Below are 19,150 nucleotides of genomic sequence, written 5' to 3' on the forward strand. Positions count from 1 at the left end.
ACTTACTCCAGTAGTTAGGCTTGTGTGTTTTAAATATGAATGTCACCAGTCAAGGTGCAGAATTTTTTTTTTATATTACAATTAAATTTTCACTGATTTTTGTTAGCATGAATTACATTGAATGCTAAATGTAAATTGTAACACTAAACATGCCAGCAATGAAACTCTCTCATTTCATTGTATTAGTAGTGTTTTCCCATCATATTACTATGTAAGTCCATAATTCTTGGTTATTGTTTTTCCCTGTCCAATGCATTGTTTTCACATACTTACTATTCAGTGTATAAATTTAATATTGCCTGCTGTAAGATAATTAAATTTGCAGGTATTTTACTATATTTTTAATAATCTAACTCCAGTACGTGTTAACATTGTGAACTAAATGCTAGATAAAAGCATAACTCTAAATCTGTAGAAAAACGAAAATACTTTTTTTATTATTATTATTGAATTAGAAGAAAAGTATCATCTGACTTCTCTTTTAATTTTTCAATTGTGGTGGCTTCAAAGGAAATGTTGTTCTTTTAAGATAGCCTGAAGAGCTTTTCATATTTGATGGGAGTTTTTTCAATTGATTGAATGAACTAAAAATGAAAGAGCTTGGGAGAAGACCAAAAAAGAAGAAAACAAACAAACCCAAAAAAACCCACCAACAACAAGAAAAGCCACCAAAACACCTGATTGAATAGATTTACCCAGAAAATCCTTGGATTATTTCAGTCCAGTGGTTTTAGCTTTTCTTGTTCTTTAGATGTTTTAATCTTTACAAATTCTGTAAGTTGTCTTTGTGCTGGCCACTTGCAAGCTAATCTTAGATGCAGAGTTCTTTCACAGGGCATGCTTCTGAAGTCTGAATCCTGAAATTTGGGGTTGCAGTTCTCCAAAATGTATACAACTTGTACCACTGGTGATCAGGTGTGTTTTTATCAGTCCTGTTTTGAAAAGGATTTTAAAAGTTGCTGGAGGAAGCGAAATGCAACTTTCCAGCTGAAAGAGGAAATGATTAATATATGGAGTTCTGACTTTGTTGTCTAGATGGTTCAGTAAATTAATGTGACTGACATACCAAGATGTAGATTCAAATCTGAGTTCTTTGACATAGATGATTAAGAAGAACTAATTTTCTGGCAATGACTATGACAAATGTATCTCACAATATGCATAAACCTGTATATCAGAAAAACAATGGACAAGTTCTGCTGCTTGTTACCTGCAGCACTCTTTTTGTGTGCTACAATTTTATGATATTTTATTTATTTTATTATAAAACTGCCTTGGAGTTTTCTATTGTGGTTTGGCTTAGTTTGGTTGCTAGTTCTTTATAAATCCTTCTTTTGTAAGTTTTTAATACGCTATTTCAGTCAGACTTTGAAGACAGCTAGACGATACCGGAACATCTGTCATGGACCTTTGCAGTTAATGTGTATCATTAGAACAGTCAGTTACAGATGCATATTTTTGTCGGGTAATTACATTTGGTGGTTTTTACTGCTTAAGAGCAAGGATTTCACCACTCTTAAAAATGGCTTATACCAATAGAGGCAGTTTGTTTTCTTGTTGGGTTTGGGGGGAGGACAATGGCAATATTTTGTCTTATGTATAGTAGGGCTTCCATTAAACTGTCTCCACTAATTTTAGTTAAAGAAGTATGATTTTTCTTTTGTAGACAAGGCTACACAAGAGATTTGGGAATGGCAATCAGAACTTGGTTGGTCCTGTGCTACCAAATACTGAACTCTTTTGCCAGCTGTGAAGCAAGCGTATTTTTAATGTCTATTTGTGTTACTATTCAGTTCATTTTTACTATATTTAGCAAGTAAATTGAAAACAGCAATCATTCTTTATTTCTTCAGGTATGTTTTTTATGATACAGTGAAGCCATAGGATAGCTGAAAAGTACTGCATCAACTGCTACAGACTGAGCTGGAGCTTGTTTTAGAAAATATGTGTCAATTTAATTTTAAATTCTAAGGATGCTTATACAATTTTCTGGAAAGCCGGTGTTTCATAGAAGTCTTCTTGTGAGGCTGCTTGAATGTGTAAATTGGTGCAGAAAACAAATGCCGTGAACTTGTGGGTCCTGCTGCTGTTTCATTAATCAGTCATTTAACTGATCAGCCTTCCCCATAGCTGCTTCTGAAGAAGCCTTTGCTGGCTGTGGAGGCAGATTCCTCTTGCCCAGCTGTTCCCTGCTGGGAGGAACCGTGGAGACCAGTTGCTGCCCCAAGCTGGGTGGTGCCGCACCTTGCCTTGAACATGTTTGTGAATGTTTGCGGTGTTCACGTGCGTGACATTTTGCAACATCTCAGCCCTGGAGGTGGTGATGTTAATCATAATTAATAATCTACTCAGCTTATAAATATTTAAGTTGACTTTCCCCTTGGGTGTTGAGTGAATCTGGGGCAGAGGTAGAAAACAGGAATTGTTAATACCAACTCTACAAATGGTACTGAAAAAAATAACTAAAAATTTAGAAATTTACAGAAATGTTAAATACTTCATGTGGTCTTGATGAAGAGTTGTTATTTGCATTGATGGGAATATGTCTGAAAAAAGGATATGATATAGTCCTCTTCTTGTGTGGAAATTTACATACCACAGGTTTAAAAAAAAAAAAAAAAAATTTTCCTTTACATATTACAGGAGTTTGACAGATATCACACAGAATCAGTATCTATTCCAGCAGCTTACACTGCTATAGACATAGCATGGATCAATAAAACTATTATTTTGTTGGCAAAACATCTACAAATAAAATGAGCTACACCAGAAAACAAATATTTTGATGGGTAAAACTGCATCTACAACAAGGCTTTGCTAAAAACTGCTGTTCTGCGAGCATGGAAACATTATGCTCCTATCCATTATAGTTAAGTTGGTAAAATGTCTGCGTGTAACTAGTGTCCAGTTGATTTTTCTCAATATGGTCCTAATAACACAAGCAGTGAAGGCAGAAAAGGGAGACATTTACTTTGGTTTCCAGGTCAATAGTCACTGATGTTAGCTTGATAATATACAGGACTCTTTATGCCAAAAACAAAGGTGCTGCAGATAGACATATTTATCAGATAAGCACTAAAATAATCAGCAGATAGACATAGTTATTAAATAATCCATAAAAATAATCAGAGCAGCTGTCATATAAACAGTTTTTCTAAGTCAAAGTTTTTTTTTTTTTCCTGCTGTTGCAGCAGAATGGGTTTTATCTCAAACACCATAGTTCTGTTTTAATATTCACTAAAAGTTGGGTGTGATTTACCTGAGTTACATTTGAACATGCAGAGTTTTAAACAAGAAAAAAAAAAATCATGTATGGAAACTGATCATCTGTGTCATGTATCACAGTATGAAGAGATTCAAGCAAAGCTGTTCTTAGTTTCTCCTTACGTTATAGAGTTGTCAGTTCAAGTGGCAGCCTGTAATTTATAGATCTCTTCATCTGTGTTCAATACATGGTAGCAAAAATTCCATGTAAAGCGCAAGAAACCTAATTTTCCTAGTTTTAACCCTGAAGGTTTGTGTGTCAATATGCTTTCAGAAAATGCTTATTTCTGGGAATGATAAGGCCTTAGATTTGAATAATCTTTGTATTTGGTAAAGTAAACTAGCCTATTAATACTGATCCCTCAGTTAAAGGATTATGAAGTGACTTCTGTAAAATTAACTTAATGCTCTTTTAAAATGTTATGAATAAAATATCACAGTTCAGGCAATTCAGTAAAGAAGAATGGTACTTCTAATTGAGTTTTCTACATCCAGTCTAAAAGATAATGCCTCAATAATGGATTAAAAAGCTACACTGTCTGGATTCAGCATGCAGGACTTTGTGCAGCATGTGTGCTCCTTGTCTTTTCCTCTATATATTAAGCTTACACAGTTGACAAAGCGTAGCTGGGCTTCGTCTGTGCTAAACTTGGTGTGTTAGTGGGTGGTAGCAAGTGGCTTTTCAAGGGCAAACCAGAAGATATGAGTTAGGCAAAGGTGTTTGCAGGGGGACATACCCCTTCTGGTTTGATTGTAATTGGCTTGGGTAAGAAAGATTATGATAATGCAACAGTGTTGGCATCTGCCTATACCTGTCAGTAGAGTATATTCCCAAAATTTCCATAGAGCTTGAACTCTACCTGCTGGCAGGAGCCTCACGATGTTTTAGTGTGCCTCTGCTGCTGTTGTTTTTGCCAGGTGAATTATTGCTGTTATAGAAATGCTATTGTGTTACATTATGCATTTCTGGTGGCTAGGCATGTCCCAAATTTGTTACTAGTGTTAAATCCAAAGCGAAGGGTCTTTAATATTTGTTTTTTAACCCTTGTCATTTCTAGAATTTTAGCATGCCTTAGCTAATGCACTCTTAAAACAAAAACAAACCCCAAACTAGGCTATGTATAGCCTTAGATTTTTTTTTTTTAATTAGGCAGTAGAACTGATTGTGCAGAGCTCTGGCCTCTCTCAAAAACCAGATTCTGTTCTCTGTTGTGTGATCTGTCATAGTCAGTCTGTAAGTGCTCTTGAAAGAATAGCAGAAATGCTTAAAACTCCAGTTAAATATTTCATGCCAAATCCATTGACTTCTTGCCTGCCTTTTTTTTTTTCTCCTCCTCACTCTGGTGATTAGCACTTTCTTTTTAAACAGCATTTATGGTACATTCAGCTCAGCTGGTCAGGCTTTTGTGGTCTTTTTTATTTTTAACTGACTCCACTAAATAGACAGCTGTTCTCAAATGTCTGAATTCAGATACTGAAGCATGACTGAATGGTGCCATAGTTGAAATCTCTGATAAGAGGAATTTCTCATTAAATAAACTCAGCCCAGGAACTGACAGAAGTATAAAAATTAGTCTTAATTCTCTAGATCAATTACTGTACGACTTGCTGCAGACCTTTGGTGACTAGGGATTACACAACTCCTCAAAAGGCTTGTCAGAAAACATGAAACTTGTATATAGTCCTGAGGGCAAAAAAAGCCCGAGGTGGTACTGTGTTTGTAGCGAACGTTAGTAAACTGCACACCTTTTATTGCATTTTCCTCCTTTTTTTTCTTTTAAGTGGTGAAAGTAAAACTTTCTGTTGTGTTTTACAGGCATTAATTGTGGCACAAGTGGGAATTTGGAGAGGTGGGCAGGAGAAAAAGGACAGGGTTGTCACACCAGGAATAATTTTAGGGCCAATCTAAGCAATAATGGCTATCATAAATGTGGTAAAATGTTGTGGTTTTCAGAAGTATAGGAGAGTTTGATGTATTTGCAGGACAATGTGTATTATTTAATTTAGCTCTGTCATGGTTTAACCCCAGCCAGCAACAAGTACCACACAGCCACTCACTCATTTCCCCTCGCCCCCAGCAGGACAGGAAGAAGAGAATTGGAAGGGCAAAAGCAAGAAAACTCATGGTTTGAGATAAGAACAGTTTAATAATTGTAATAAAATAATTATAATAATTGTAATGAAAAGGAATATAACAAAGAAAGATAAATAAACCCCAAGAGTGACAAGTGATGCAAATGAAAACAGTTGCTTACCATGACCTGACCATGCCCAGCCATTAGCTCAACTCCAGCCAAAACCAGCACAAGCTCTCAATAGTTTAGCCCTTACTGAAAGTTACCACGTTTTAATTTGGGCTGAAAATTGCTTGGTTGGGTTTCGTAGGCTGGTATTTAAAAATTTAAACAAAATGCTCCAACTAAATTCTTTCAAACTATTTCTTAGAAGTAAACTAGCAGGAGAGAAAATCTCTTTACTGTAATTAAAAGTATTTTTGTAATCAGGCAAACCTTTTTAATGCTATTTGTATTTTAGAGGGAAAGCCTAAATTTGACTGGAGATGACCTCCCAACTTTCCTTGCTTATGTGTGGACTGTAATTTTCAGAAACCTTAATTAGAACCGAATGTGAGAGAAATGGAAGGAGGCAGGTGAAAACCTGGGAAATGGTGAGCAGCCAAAGGGAGAGATTAGATGAGGAACTGGGTGTGGAGAAGTGGTGAAACTGAAGTTGCACAGTTCTAGGTTCTGAACATCTGCATGGCGAGAAGGAGGTTGTGAGAGAGAAGAGGTACAGTCCTGACGGTGGAGGAACTGCAGGGGAGAGGAATGAAGAACCTAATGGAGAGGGACTGAGCCTGGGAAGCAGAGGGACTAGACCTCAGAATGGGAAACTAGTCTGCTGTGCTTGAGGATGATTGGGGGAGGTACTGCTACTGGGCTGCTTTGTGGTGATAAGACCATGGAGGCCAGGAGCAGGATTCACAGTGGCTAAGACTGGAGAATCCTGAACAGTGGACCAGCACTTTCCCAAGAAGAATGAGAATTGAGAATGAGAAGCTATTCTCTGGGTGAGCAGTAGCAGTTGTAATGCAGGTCACTCATATACTCAAGATGCTTCTGCAAAGTCTGGTCTGGTTACAGTGTTCATCTGCCTCACAACGCAGAGTCCATCCATCACAGAGACCTTCTGCTTCTTACTTCAGAAATATGCAATGTAAAGCATTTAAACAGCAGTCTTTCCCATTGTTAGCTGGCCATTTCTTTCCAAGAATGCCTTACGTATATGTGGTTGTGATCATAATAAAATGCACCACTTTGAAGCTGCTTCTATGGCAGTTGATTCAACTGGAGAAGGACACATGGCAGGGCTTGCTGAGATACGGGAACGAACAAGGGAGCCACACATGGCACAGTTTGTGTAACCTCTATATAAGGCTTTGGTTGTTACCCTGTGAAGATCTGTGCCTAGGCTTTTCTCCTAGACTGTCTGCTTTAGGTTGCTCTGGAGCAGACAGTTGGATGCAAACCATCACAGTGTGCCTCACTGGGGAAGTGGGACATTACAGCAAAATAGTCAGTGTGACATGGGGAGGCAGAGGCTTTTCATATGTGGTTATGGTTGGTCTCTTTTTCAGGTGTACTCCCTCTAGAGCAAAGAGCACTTAACTCTCTCCAGAGAGTCCAAGGTTTGTTTTCCCCAAGATGTCTGATGGAAACAGCCTGATGGAGCTCTAGAGAATTTGTAGACTAGAGGCTGTTTTTTCTGAAGTGAACCAAACCAGAAAGCTAACACTTAACCTGGAGAATTTATCATCATGTGATTGTGAGACTTTATCATAATGCAATCAGAAGGCTGGTTTCTGATATTTTAAAAATATCTGGGATATTATTAAATAACTTTTTAAGGGTCTCTCTACTGAACAGATTAATGAAGAGCTGGAATACCCTCGATAAAAGGGAATAACCTGGCTAGTGCAAGATATTCTGAAAGTGGGCTGGCTCTTCAACAGTCTGCTCAAATATGAATGTGGTCTGTAGCTCTCTGAGTGTGAGAGCTAAGTAGTCCTGTGTATTTGTATATCACTACAGCTGAGCTGGTATGGGCTCTTAAAGCAGAACTTGAAATACTTTGGATACTACCGCAATTCCAAGAGGCTTTATCCACCTACAGTTAAATAAGAGAGCATGCAGACCTGTGTATGTTACTTTTAGAGTTGATCTGATGATGGCATTTTTTTCGTAAAATGTACAGCTTGCTCCTATGTGACTTGAGTTGTGTGATTACACACTCTCCTTTAAAGTAAATTTTCTAACGTTCTCATAGCATCACATATCCTGTAAAGCAGGGATGTCAAACTCCTTTTCACGGGGGACCACATCACCCTCGTGGTTGCCTTCAAAGGCCCAAATGAAAGTTTAGGACTGTCTCAAAGTAGGAGTAAAGTAAACTTTGGTTTAGGAATTGAATGCTGCTGTGCAGTTTGTATTTTATTCTCTTTAATAAAAAAAAAATAATCTTGTGAAGGCCTTTCTTGAGGCTTTAATTATTGCCAGTTGTGAAGAGTGCATGACTCACAAGGGAGTTACTTAATACTCTGTTTCTGTGATTACTGGTGACTTGTGAAATTTTAAACTTGCTTTACCTGCCTACATGAAGCACTCCCCTTTTCTTTCTCCTTTTCATGGTCATGTTTGCTTATTAAAGAAAGGAAAAGACACTGTTCATGTACCTGGATGCTGCTTGTTAAATAATATAGGTGACCTGTGATGTCATTTTGCTGTTTGGCTGCATGGCAATGTTTCAGTCTAAGAAAAGCCGCATTTTGTTTTAACAAAAGCCGCATTTTGTTTTAAGTTTTTTCAGTATGTTGTAAAATTTGCATCTTTTTATGTTAAAGTGCAGCTTAAACTGTAGTGGTTTGTTGCAGTAGTAAAAACTCAGAACAATTTGAGTAAAACTTAAATGATTTATCAGCTTTAAGATACTAAAAGCTTTCCTCTTTGCCTAAGCTGTTGTGGTAGCTGACATCCATTGGTAATTACAAGATGATTAATTTGAGGCGTACTTAACAGTATCCTCTACTCTTGGAAGGACCATGGTTTTAATGGCCTCACACACTTTGCAATAATCTGCTGAAGATGCAGAACTTAGACGTGTCTCTGACGTTGTATAGTCTAGGTAAATAACTTACTTCTAACTCGATTTTCTCATCTCCAAGTCAACTTTTTGAGCCATCTCAGCAGTTGTATGAGTACCACTCATAAGTTTCTGAAGTGCTTTGACATGCTTAGACCACCAGTGATAGATTTTATTCTTTCCTCTGTGGTTCATTACTTTCCAAAATGGAGCTATGCTTATTACTAGGATAATTTTTGTCCAAAGGCAGTGTGCCTCATTCTTTGAGCAACATAAGTTTCTTCGCATATGTGCAGATCTTTTGGACTGAAGATTTGCAATGACGAGGCACTGCTGTGTTCTGGATCTTGGTTTTGGAAGCTTACAATAGAGCAGGTTCTGGTAGCCGAGGGAGTGTTTCCACTCTGCCTCCGTCCTTTGCTTACTGACTTCTTGGGACTGTTCTCAATGTAACACCCAGATTTTCAGAGTATGCCTGTTTGTGGCAAAATGGAGATGACCTGGGGACACCCACCGTGCTTTAGATGTGGTCTTGCATAATGCTTGCTACAGAAAAATTTCCCATATTCCTCATTGTGCTCAACAGCTTTACAAAATAACATCTGTGCATGCAGTCACCTGCTCTAATTTGCTTCTGCTGTTGTAAGTGGTTACAAGGCACAAAGTCACAACACAGACTCAGTGCAATACAGAAATAATGGAGCCTTCTGTACTAAATGAGAGCTGGGAGTCTGGTCTTTCAAACTGTGCCTCTCTTGAATGTGTTCGCACCAACTTAGACACACTGTAGTAAGTGGAATAAGAGATCTATTAAAGTTTGCTGTCATATCTCTGTCAGCCTGTTCCACTGCTATACATGCCTTTCCATGAAGAAATCTTTTCTAATATCCAATCTGAACCTTTCCCTGCACAACTTGAGGCCATTTCTTCTCACCGTATCACTTGCTACTTGGGAGAAGAGACCAACACCCTCCATGCTACAACCTCCTTTCAGGCAGTTGCAGACAGCAATAAGGTCTTCCCTCAGCCTCCTTTTCTCCAGGCTGAAAAGCCCCACTTCCCTCAGCTGTTCCTCATCAGACTTGTGCTCCAGACCCTCTACCAGCTTCGTTGCTCATCTTTGACCATGCGTCAGCACCTCGATGTGCACCCTTCAGCACCCTTCTTGTAGAGAAGCCCAAAACTGAACATGATACTTGAGGTTCAGTCTCACCAGTGATGAGTACAGGGCGACAATAATTTCCCTAGTCCGGCTGACCACACTATTTGTGACACAAGCCAGGATGCTGTTGGCCTTTTTGGCCACCTGGGCACACTGCTGGCTCATGTTCAGCCAGCTGTCTATCAACACCCCCAGATCCCTTTCTGTCAGGCAGCTTTCCAGCCACTCTTCCCTGAGCCTGTAGCACTGAGGTTGTTGCGACCCAAGTGCAGGACCCAGCATTTGGCCTTGTTGAACCTCATACAACTGGCCTCAGCCAAATGATCCAGCCAGTCCAGATCCTTCTGTATGGCCTTCCTACCCTCCAGCAGATCAACGCTCCTACACAACTTGGTGTCATCTCCAAACTTACTTAGGGTGCACTCACCTCATCCAGTTCATCGATAAAGAGATTAAACAGAACTGGCCCCAATGCTGAGCCCTGGAGAATACCACTCATGACTGGCCACCAACTGGATTTGGCTCCATTCACCACAACTCTTTGGGCCCAGCCATCCAGCCAGTTCTTTATCCATTGCCAAGTACACCTGTCCAGGCCCTGAGCTGCCAGCTTCTCCAGGAGAATGCTGTGGGATAGGGTGTCAAAGGCCTTACTGAAGTCTAAGTACACAACATCCAGAGGCTTTCCATCATCTATTAGGTGGGTCACGTCGTAAAAGGAGATCAGGTTGGTCAAGCAGGACCTGCCTTTCATAAACCCATGTTGACTGGGCCTGATCGCTTGGTTGTCTTGTATGTACCATGTGATGTCACGCAGGATAATCTGCTCCATGACCTTCCCTGGCACTGAGGTCAGACTGACAGGCCTGTAATTCCCCAGACCCTCATTCCGACTCTTCTTGTAGGTGGGTGTCACATTAGCCAACTTCCAGTTGGCTGGGACCTCCCCAGTTATCCAGAAGTGCTGAGAGGTAATGGAAGGTAGCCTGGTGAGCACCTCCACCAGCTCCCTCAGAGCCCTTGGATGGATCCAGTCTGGCCCCATAGACTTGTGGGTGTCCAAGTGGTGTAGCAGTTCGCTAAACATTTCCCCTTGGATTACTGGGACTTCATTCTGCTCCCCATCCCTGTCTTCTGGCTCAGGGGTCTGGGTAACTGGAGCACAACTGGTCTTACTGTTAAAGACTGAGGTGAAGAAGGCATTTAGTACCTCAGCCTTGCCCTCATCTTCTGTCACTGTGTTTCCCCCCCGTATTCACCAGAGGGTGGAGATACTCCTTAGTCCTTCTTTTGTTCTTGCCCTGACACTTGGGGCAATGGGGGTCGGAAATAGCTTCTACTTTTTCTAGAGTTTGCTCTGTTTCTGTTTTCCTTTCATTCCTTGAAAGAAGAGCTCATATCTGAGGGTGATGATTTAGACACAGAGGGCCCAATTCAGTAAAGCAGCCTCCAGAAGTATGATGTCCCATATGGCTTATCTGTTCTGTCGAATTTCTCAGATTTTGTTCTAGGAATAATTTTTTTGCTTACAGTTTCCACTGCTGAGAATTTATGTATTGACTTCTTTCAGCAATTTTCATCTTGTCTTTTATTTGCCCATAACTCTTAAGCAAACAATGTATCAGCATCTGGGTGCAGATGACCTGATATAGTCTCTTCAAATGTGAAGTTGTTGTTGTATACCAGAAAAACTTAATCATTCTTTTTCTACATTATTTAATTTGCATTAGCATAATTAGAAGATGGATTTTACTTTAGGATTTTTTTTTCCTTATTGCAACAGGCTAGGCAAGTCCTTATTTGCATCTGTAAAATATGCTTGGGAAAGATGAAAATGATCTTTGCCTTAAGTGCAGTGCTCACAGGTACTCTGATGTTCCAGACAGATCTATTTGCCAATCGGTATGCAAACTGACTATACATTTTGTAAGAGTTATTTCAAGTGTTAAAATATTCTAGTACTTAATATATAATGTATTATACAGAGTAAAGTACAGATGGCTAAAATAGCAACTTAGCAACTCTTTTATTATGTTAATATGGTTTAGGAGTTAATGGAGAGATTCTGCAAACACTGAACTTAGGACCTGATGTTGTGTTACTGTGTCTTGACGTAAGTTGGAGCATTCATTGCAGAAGGTATTGCTGTTTTGTTTTCAGGATAGAGCTCTAAGTAAGGTATTCTGACACCCGGTGCTTAAAATTGTGTGGGATTTCTTTTTGTTTTCCCCTGCTGCAGGTGTGATGGACAGGTAGCAGAAGATTTCATTTGGATATCAGGGAAATCAGAATGACTGAATGCTTCCTGCCTCCCACGAGCAGCCCCAGTGAACACCGTCGAGTAGAACACAGCGGGGGTCTTGCTCGTACTCCCAGCTCTGAAGAAATCAGTCCTACAAAATTCCCTGGGTTGTACCGCACCGGTGAGCCTTCACCACCTCATGACAGCTTGCACGAGCCTCCAGATATAGTATCTGATGATGAAAAGGAGCATGGGAAGAAGAAAGGAAAATTTAAGAAGAAAGAAAAAAGAAGTGAGTAGGCAACTTCTCTTATTTCATGCTTATAATTTCTCTTTCTTTCTTCCTTCCTCTCAAAATCGCTTAATATTCCCAGTGGAACTTGTGTAGGTGTGCAGGAAATTAACTTGTACAAACAGGATTTGTGCAATACTTGTTTCTCTTAAAAAAAAAAAAAAGCTTTAACCAAAAATTGGATTTTTTTTTTTTCTCTGATGCAGGTGCCAAGCATATGCCCAGAAAATTACTAATAAATGTGTTTATCCAAAACCTTTAACAATGCATTGGTAATTGCCTGGCATGGAGTTCTTCTAATCTCATTATCTATTCACATTCCAAGTGGGATTTTTCAAGTGTATTTCTAAATAGATGTTTTTTGACATTTTAGCTGAGGTGGTAGCTATTATACTGTGTGTTTTTCCTGAATTTTGTACTTTTAAATTTGGTCGAGTCAGTTTCAACAACTTTGACCCTTTTCCTTTACGTCTCCTGTATCAGGTTTGCTGTTGTGTACCATCTCAAGTTTTCTTGCGCACACTGCACCATTATTTGAGGTGTAATAATAGCTGGGTCCTTTTTTTCTCTGGCTTCTCATTTTAGTCTGATCATGCACTTTCCTCCAGCAGTGCCTAAGTATTATTGCAGAGTTCAAAAATGTGCAAGCCAGCATTGGGATCTGAATTTACTAGAACTCACAGAGTAGAAATTATAAGAAAGTAAAGCTTTGACTATAGAATCCGTTCTTTGTCAGTGTATCAATGTCCAGAGTGGAAGTTTTTATTTAAAAAATGGTCTCCTGCGAAACAACAGAGATCTTACTTCCCACCTTTAGAGTTGTGCAGAAAATTTTGGAAACATGAAATAGCCTTTATTCAGTAGCATTTTTCTACGTATTCTGAAAGAACTTGGAAACTTTAAGTTGATACTGAGCACTCTCAGTACCAGAAAGATCCTTACTGTCCAAGTCTCTGAAACCTAAATTATCACAGCCCAAATGTTAGTACTTTTTAAATTGGCATTGGTTTTAGCAAGTTTTTGAAATAATGTTCATCTTGTAGGATGCCCGTATCTCTGAGGCCTGGAAGTTCTGTATGCCAGTGTACCTTGACACTTCTCATTTGTGAAATTTGGAAGATAAAAGATAAGGAAACAGCACACAGTATTCTGGCATGTTAGAGTGAATATGGTGACTATTATTCATATGCATGCACATATTTAAATATTTTCTCTTTAAGAATTTGCTGCCGCTGCCCTGCTTTTAATCAAACCAGTTTCCAAGAATGCAGGATTTGTTTCTGGCACAGTTTAGAAGGACTGTTGTTATTAACTAAAGACTTTGTGCATAAAGGATACTATAACTCAAGAATATATTATTCTCCAGTTAAAATCAACAGTTTAAATTCCTGCAGGTTTTAAGAAAACTGATTCTTTAGTTTTTTTCCTAGTGTTAACTTATTAACCTAATACAGGATATTGGATTGGTGATGAAAATTCAGTATCGATTGGATGGGTCTAAATTCAAGTTATTAGAAGCTGTTTTTTTCTTCTTTGCAAGTCAGCTTTCTGTTATAACTCTGGATTAGACACCTCCAAATTTAGAATTGTTAGGGGTCAGCATTATACATTGTGTGGATTTGTGGTATAATTCTGCATGTCTCATAGTGATGGTCTAACTGAAGGCTAAAGGGGGAAAAAGGCTTCTTCAGCAAATATGTGCAGGTCTGTGCCCATTAGCACTGTAACAGCTTTACTCCACAAGTGATTACAGGACGCTTTAGAGCTGATGGAAGGCAATTTTTGTTACTTAAAAGAAGCTTTAAAGGTATGAAAAATCCTCAAAAACACAAAAATGCAAAACGTAGGAAGAATCAAATTCTGTCTTGCAGCTATAATGTCAAAGGCATTCAGCATTTCTTAGCCCTAATGTAAGTAAGTCGTATAATTGCCAGTCAGGTATAAGAGTAAGTTACATACAAAGCTTTCGGTGTCTCTTGTACAGTAAAAAAAAATGGTCATTATTGTAAATATACCCTGAACAGACATTTCATGTATGTAAATGACAAGGGCTTTTTACAGCTGCTAACACGGCTGATTTTAAGAGTTCCCCTTCCAGCCTTGCTTGTTGTTATTCCTTCCATACTTTTGATTTTTCAGGTTCTTCCACCTTTTAAATTCTATTGCATGTGTTCAGATTGTTTCTTTTCACTTCTCTGGACACCTGCTTTGATTTTGGGTAGCGCACAATCTGTTACGCTCATGTCATTTGAGGCTTAAACAAATATAATTGAACATTTCAGGGAGAATAAGAAAAGCTTTGATATTAAATTATGACAGAGTAAATGTCTGTTGAACTTACAATACTAGTGAATTAATAACAAGGTCATCCAAACTCCTGAAACTGTATGTAACTTTAATTCTACAAAGATTTGGGGTATTTTAATAATACTCTAAATTTAAACTTCAAGAGTGCTTGAAGAGCAGGAGGATATATGGAAAGGGAAGGATAAATACCCCATTTTAGTTTTTCAGGTAAATCCTTTTTGCTGGAGAAATATACTCTTATCTTCAGCATTTTATATGCTAGTAAGGGATCTTCTTTCCTATGTAGATAATAAAATAATTTGATATTTTTCATGTTAATGGCAATAATCTAATAATACACAGGAATTATCCTGGGGAAAAAGTTATAAAATTTTTTTGGCAGTGATAGAAGATTAAATGAAATATTGGGGTTTTGTGTGTGGAATGACAGCTGCTGGAAAAACGTTTCAACCACTGATGTCTTTCTCTGCTCCTCTCTGACATCCTGTTGGTTAGCTGTAGATTGAGTTAGATTGAGGGACTTCTTAGGGGTTGAAATAAATTTTCTTTTTACTGAGATAGTTTTAACACCAGTCTGTTTCCTGCCTCAAAACAACCTTTGCCCGTGGAAGAACTTGTGCTGTGGCAGCGTGCAAGCAAAAAGGATGGTTGTTTTGAAGCAGTAATGGTTTATATGAGACACTGATTAGCGTAAATGACTTTTTTTTTAATGGTTAACTTTCTGTCAGTAATCACACCATAAAATATGCAGTTCCTTGCAAAAGAAAAAGTTTATAAGTAATACGTAAAAAGAAAAAGCTATTCCACCCATTATAATTTCTGCAGATAGTCTGTATGTAGTACATAATACTCTGCCCATTCGTTTTACTTCTGAGATTGATACCATTGGACAGGATAGGTTCAGTATGTAGCTAGGATTTTTTGTTTAGAATAATTTTTGGTTTTTTAATGTATTTTGTGGGAAAATGGAGAATTGGTTGAATTGTAAACTAAACTATCTTGTGAAAAGACAGTAGTATCATTGGTATGAACTCTTCTGAAATTTTCAGGAAATATTTTTGAAGACCAAATCTCTAATGTGTTGGGCAAGAGGTCGTATATGGGTTTTTTTGAGATGTAGAGGAGGGCTGAAATATTCCTCCTGTTAACTTGGGGACCTTCTCCAAACAATCCTGGGTCTCCAGTTGGTGTCAACCTTATCTTCTTCCCCTGAGTTGCTGAGTTGAGATTCTAGCCATCTGCCACTCTGTGCTGGGTATCACCAGGTGGAAGATGCCAGCCTGCTCTCTTTTCTGTCATCGTAAGGGATTTTTCTCCAAAATAATTTCTGCTGGACATCCAGCAACTATACAAAAGCTCCAGTAGCATTCCCAGCTGTTCCAAGTAAAGCAATGACTTGGTAAGTTACATTCATGCTCAGGATCCTTCATTTCTGTGGAGAAATATCACATGTCTATAGGGGAAGGTCTGTTGAACATTTTAAGGAAGCCGTTGTCATCCTACGAAATAACCAAATAGCTGCCATTACAAACAAAACATTGTTTTTACTGATGAGGTGTGTGGAAAAGCTCTGAGTACAGTTTCCAGATCTACAGAATAAGAAGTTACTAGAATTTTCTACCCGCGATAAGCATTAGAGACTCTTCATATCAAGGTTTATCTTTGTGTTGCTACATCCCATCTACTGACAAATTGGCATGTGTACCTGTATAGCACTGTGTATTTATTTAGCAAAGTACTCTTTGCAAATAGTTTAAAAGCTTGCCTTTGAATGCCAGTAATTATTTATATCAAAATAAGGCAAATTTAATATTTCAAGTTAATTTGCTCTCCTTGCGTAGCACTGCACAGTAATGCGAATGCAGAATTTGTTTGGGAGTGCTGTGCTCACGTCAGTGAGTTGAATGTATATTACAAGCAAACAGATCTAATTGAAAGTTGGATAGTAAGTGTTGGTAATGTCCGTAAGTTTTCAGGTTCTATTAATAATAACAACACATCTTGTGGATTAGGAGAGGAAACAGAAGCCATCTACACCAGCTCATTCTGCATTTGTGGATGTCTTACTCTTTTATTTATAAGTGGCATACAAGTTGATGGCAATCCCTCTGATAAATTGAAATTAGATTATAACTAATGCTAGTGTTGCGCATGGGTCTGTATAGTCATAGCTGACCTACTAAGTCTTCCATATGTAAAAGCAATCCACGTGTTCTCTTAGTGAATTAATTACAGGTGCATCCAAATTTCCCCAGGGAGCCAACATCCGACATAGAGGCATAAATGACTTAAAAACTCATCAGAAACCTGATGCACAAAATGTATCATATCGTAGGTTTGATAAGTGGCAGTTCTACACAATGCACCCCTTTGTGTCAAAAGTAAATGCTATAGGAGGAATTTATAGCTGCATTGTGAGAGTGCAGGACAAGTATTCCCAAGTAAGGAGACTGATAGAAACAGTGGTCTTGCTGCGTGACAAAGCTTTTAAGCCTGTAAATTAGATTTTTCCAGAGTAACACTGGAATTTTTTTATTATTATTTTTCAAAGCGGTTTTCATAATTGTCAGTAAGGTAAGAGCTGTACTTGCAGCATCACATTTAAAGTAACTGCAGTGAAGGCATAATAGTGGCAAAGCCGAAAGAAGGAACTGGCAGAGTCCCGTTGTTATGCTGGTGGAATTTGAGTGTTTATTAAATGAATACTGGCTTCATACAGGTGGAGGAAAATTGGTGCACGTTAGAGTGATGGGAAAATGCAGACTAGAAGTCTTGAGAAAACAGTGAACAGATATACTAGTTCACTAACAGTAGGTAATACTTCTTTCCACATTTAAAATTACCTGATTTGTCAAGTGCTTTTGATGATATTTCTTCTGTGTAAATTCAGGTTGTTTATATTTCGATATATTGTATCACTGGTGAAAGGTAAACAGCAATTTTATTACCAGAAGTATGGTAAAAAAAATTGGGTTACCTGAGAGACATATGAAAACCCCTCTTGGTATGGGTGGGAGATTCTCTGTGAATCTGTCATTAGCATGTATTTCTAAACTTTGACTTACGTTACTGTGACAAATTAGAATATGCTTGTTTTGTATTTAACTTGTTCCTTCATGTCTTCTCACAAAGTCAAGAATTACCAGTTCCAGTCATGTGCTGTTGCTGGTGTTGCATTACCACAGCTCTAGAAAAGCACTGAGATTTGTGTTGCAACACAGAGTGTTGAGACATGCGAGGCAGGGGCTGTGTTTGGTGGTGAAAACAACCTCGGGTCCCCTGTGCTGGCCCAGGGGATGCGCTGGTGCCGGTCCCACTCCGTGTGGGGGAACCTCACGCTGCCAGACTGGGGCTGTCACAGCCGCCCAGCAGGAAGGGTTGAGGGTGGATTGTTCTGAGCTCTGGGGAAGATCTGGCTGAATTCTTTGTTTATGCACTGCGGGTTTCCATATCCATTTCTGGGTTTAGTTTACCAGAAGAGGGAATGATGGATTAGACAGTAAACAGGAAGGGTAAGACCTGGTTGCTAGCTGTCCTCCAGTTAACATTTGCGTTTTTATATTAAAATTCCCTTGGACGGGACCAGTGCATGTTTGGGACGAGTCCAGGATGGGAAGGATGAGCTGGTCAAACAGCTGTAATTATTTTATGGCAGTTCTGTGCTTTAATAGATTTCTTATATTTATTTGACTATTAAAAGCTATCTTCCACAGAGCAGCCAAGGAGGCTTCAAAATACAGACTGCTGCTTGGATGTGCTGAAATAACGCTGAGAAACTCTGAGCCTTAATATAGTTTAGAATTTGAAGAATAAAGGACTGAATGCCCCCTGGTTCTTTTGCACAATATCTTTCACCTGTAAAAATTACAGACTATAACCTTGTCCGTGACGCTCGCTCTTATAATTGAAGGGGGTAGTTTTCCACTACCCAAAACTAGTGTTGATGTGGTCCCTCACTTGGGCAGAGGCGCTGCCTGTGGGTAGTGGAAGAGCCTCAAAGGGTCTGTGTGGTGAGGGCTTCACCTTGAAGCCAGTGCTGGCTGCCCCGGGGACCTGGCTGCTGCGGGTGGCATGTGAAATGTCCTCTTTGTTGACCAGGTTTTAGGCTTATTTTTCTTTAAATGGGGTACCATCACAATCAGTTGGCTTTTTGGTTTGATTGTGTGTTGGTTGGTTTTGGTTTTGTTTTGTAATCCACCTTTAAAGCTCTCCTTGCTCTTGCCTGCAGGATGGGCAGGGCCAGCTGCAGAGGCGTAGTTAGTAAAAGCACAGGTGGACCTTTTAGACGGCACTTGGTGTTTTGCTGCTGAAACAGCATACGCCACCCAGGGACTTGTCTGATGCTTTTTAAGGCAAATACGCGGCTTCACTGACAGGTATTGTGCTAGTGTTACTGGAGTTGCTTTATTTGTCTAATGGAAAAGTGACTGTGCTTGGGCTTTTTTGTTCGTTTTTTTGGTATTTTATTTGAGGCTGAAACTTTGTTAACTTCGTACTTATCTTGAAATTCGTAATATTCTGGAAATGAATTGGGGAGTTAAGTGGCTGAAATTTAGTTTGTTCTTAGCAGAAGTTTGTGTAGAATTATGTGTATGTAGTAGATGATGCTTAACAGTGACTCTTATACTGTTGATTACAGGAACATAGAGAGAAGGTGCCAGACAGTTGTTTTTATTTTGCATTTCCTTGACTATTAGATGGGAAACTAGCCCATAAGATGGACATTGCCATTATGAGTAAGTAT

At 39.0% G+C, this 19,150-nt stretch overlaps 1 protein-coding gene across 2 annotated transcripts in view; it reads left to right on the forward strand.

The window, feature by feature from the left end:
- Positions 1–19,150, forward strand: part of RALBP1 (ralA binding protein 1) — a 33,724-nt gene that overhangs the window by 5,341 nt on the left and 9,233 nt on the right. Inside the window, exons 1-2 of one of the 2 annotated variants that reach the window (XM_080339635.1) lie at positions 12,041–12,099; positions 19,046–19,142. In XM_080339635.1, coding sequence (XP_080195761.1) covers positions 19,124–19,142 — 19 coding nt within the window. In that variant the 5' untranslated portion in view covers positions 12,041–12,099; positions 19,046–19,123. Of the gene's footprint in view, positions 1–11,804; positions 12,100–19,045; positions 19,143–19,150 lie in introns of those variants that run through there. The other variant, XM_080339634.1, reaches the window with a different exon arrangement.

This window comes from Nesoenas mayeri, assembly GCF_963082525.1.
Source record: "Nesoenas mayeri genome assembly, chromosome: 2".
NCBI lineage: Eukaryota > Metazoa > Chordata > Aves > Columbiformes > Columbidae > Nesoenas > Nesoenas mayeri.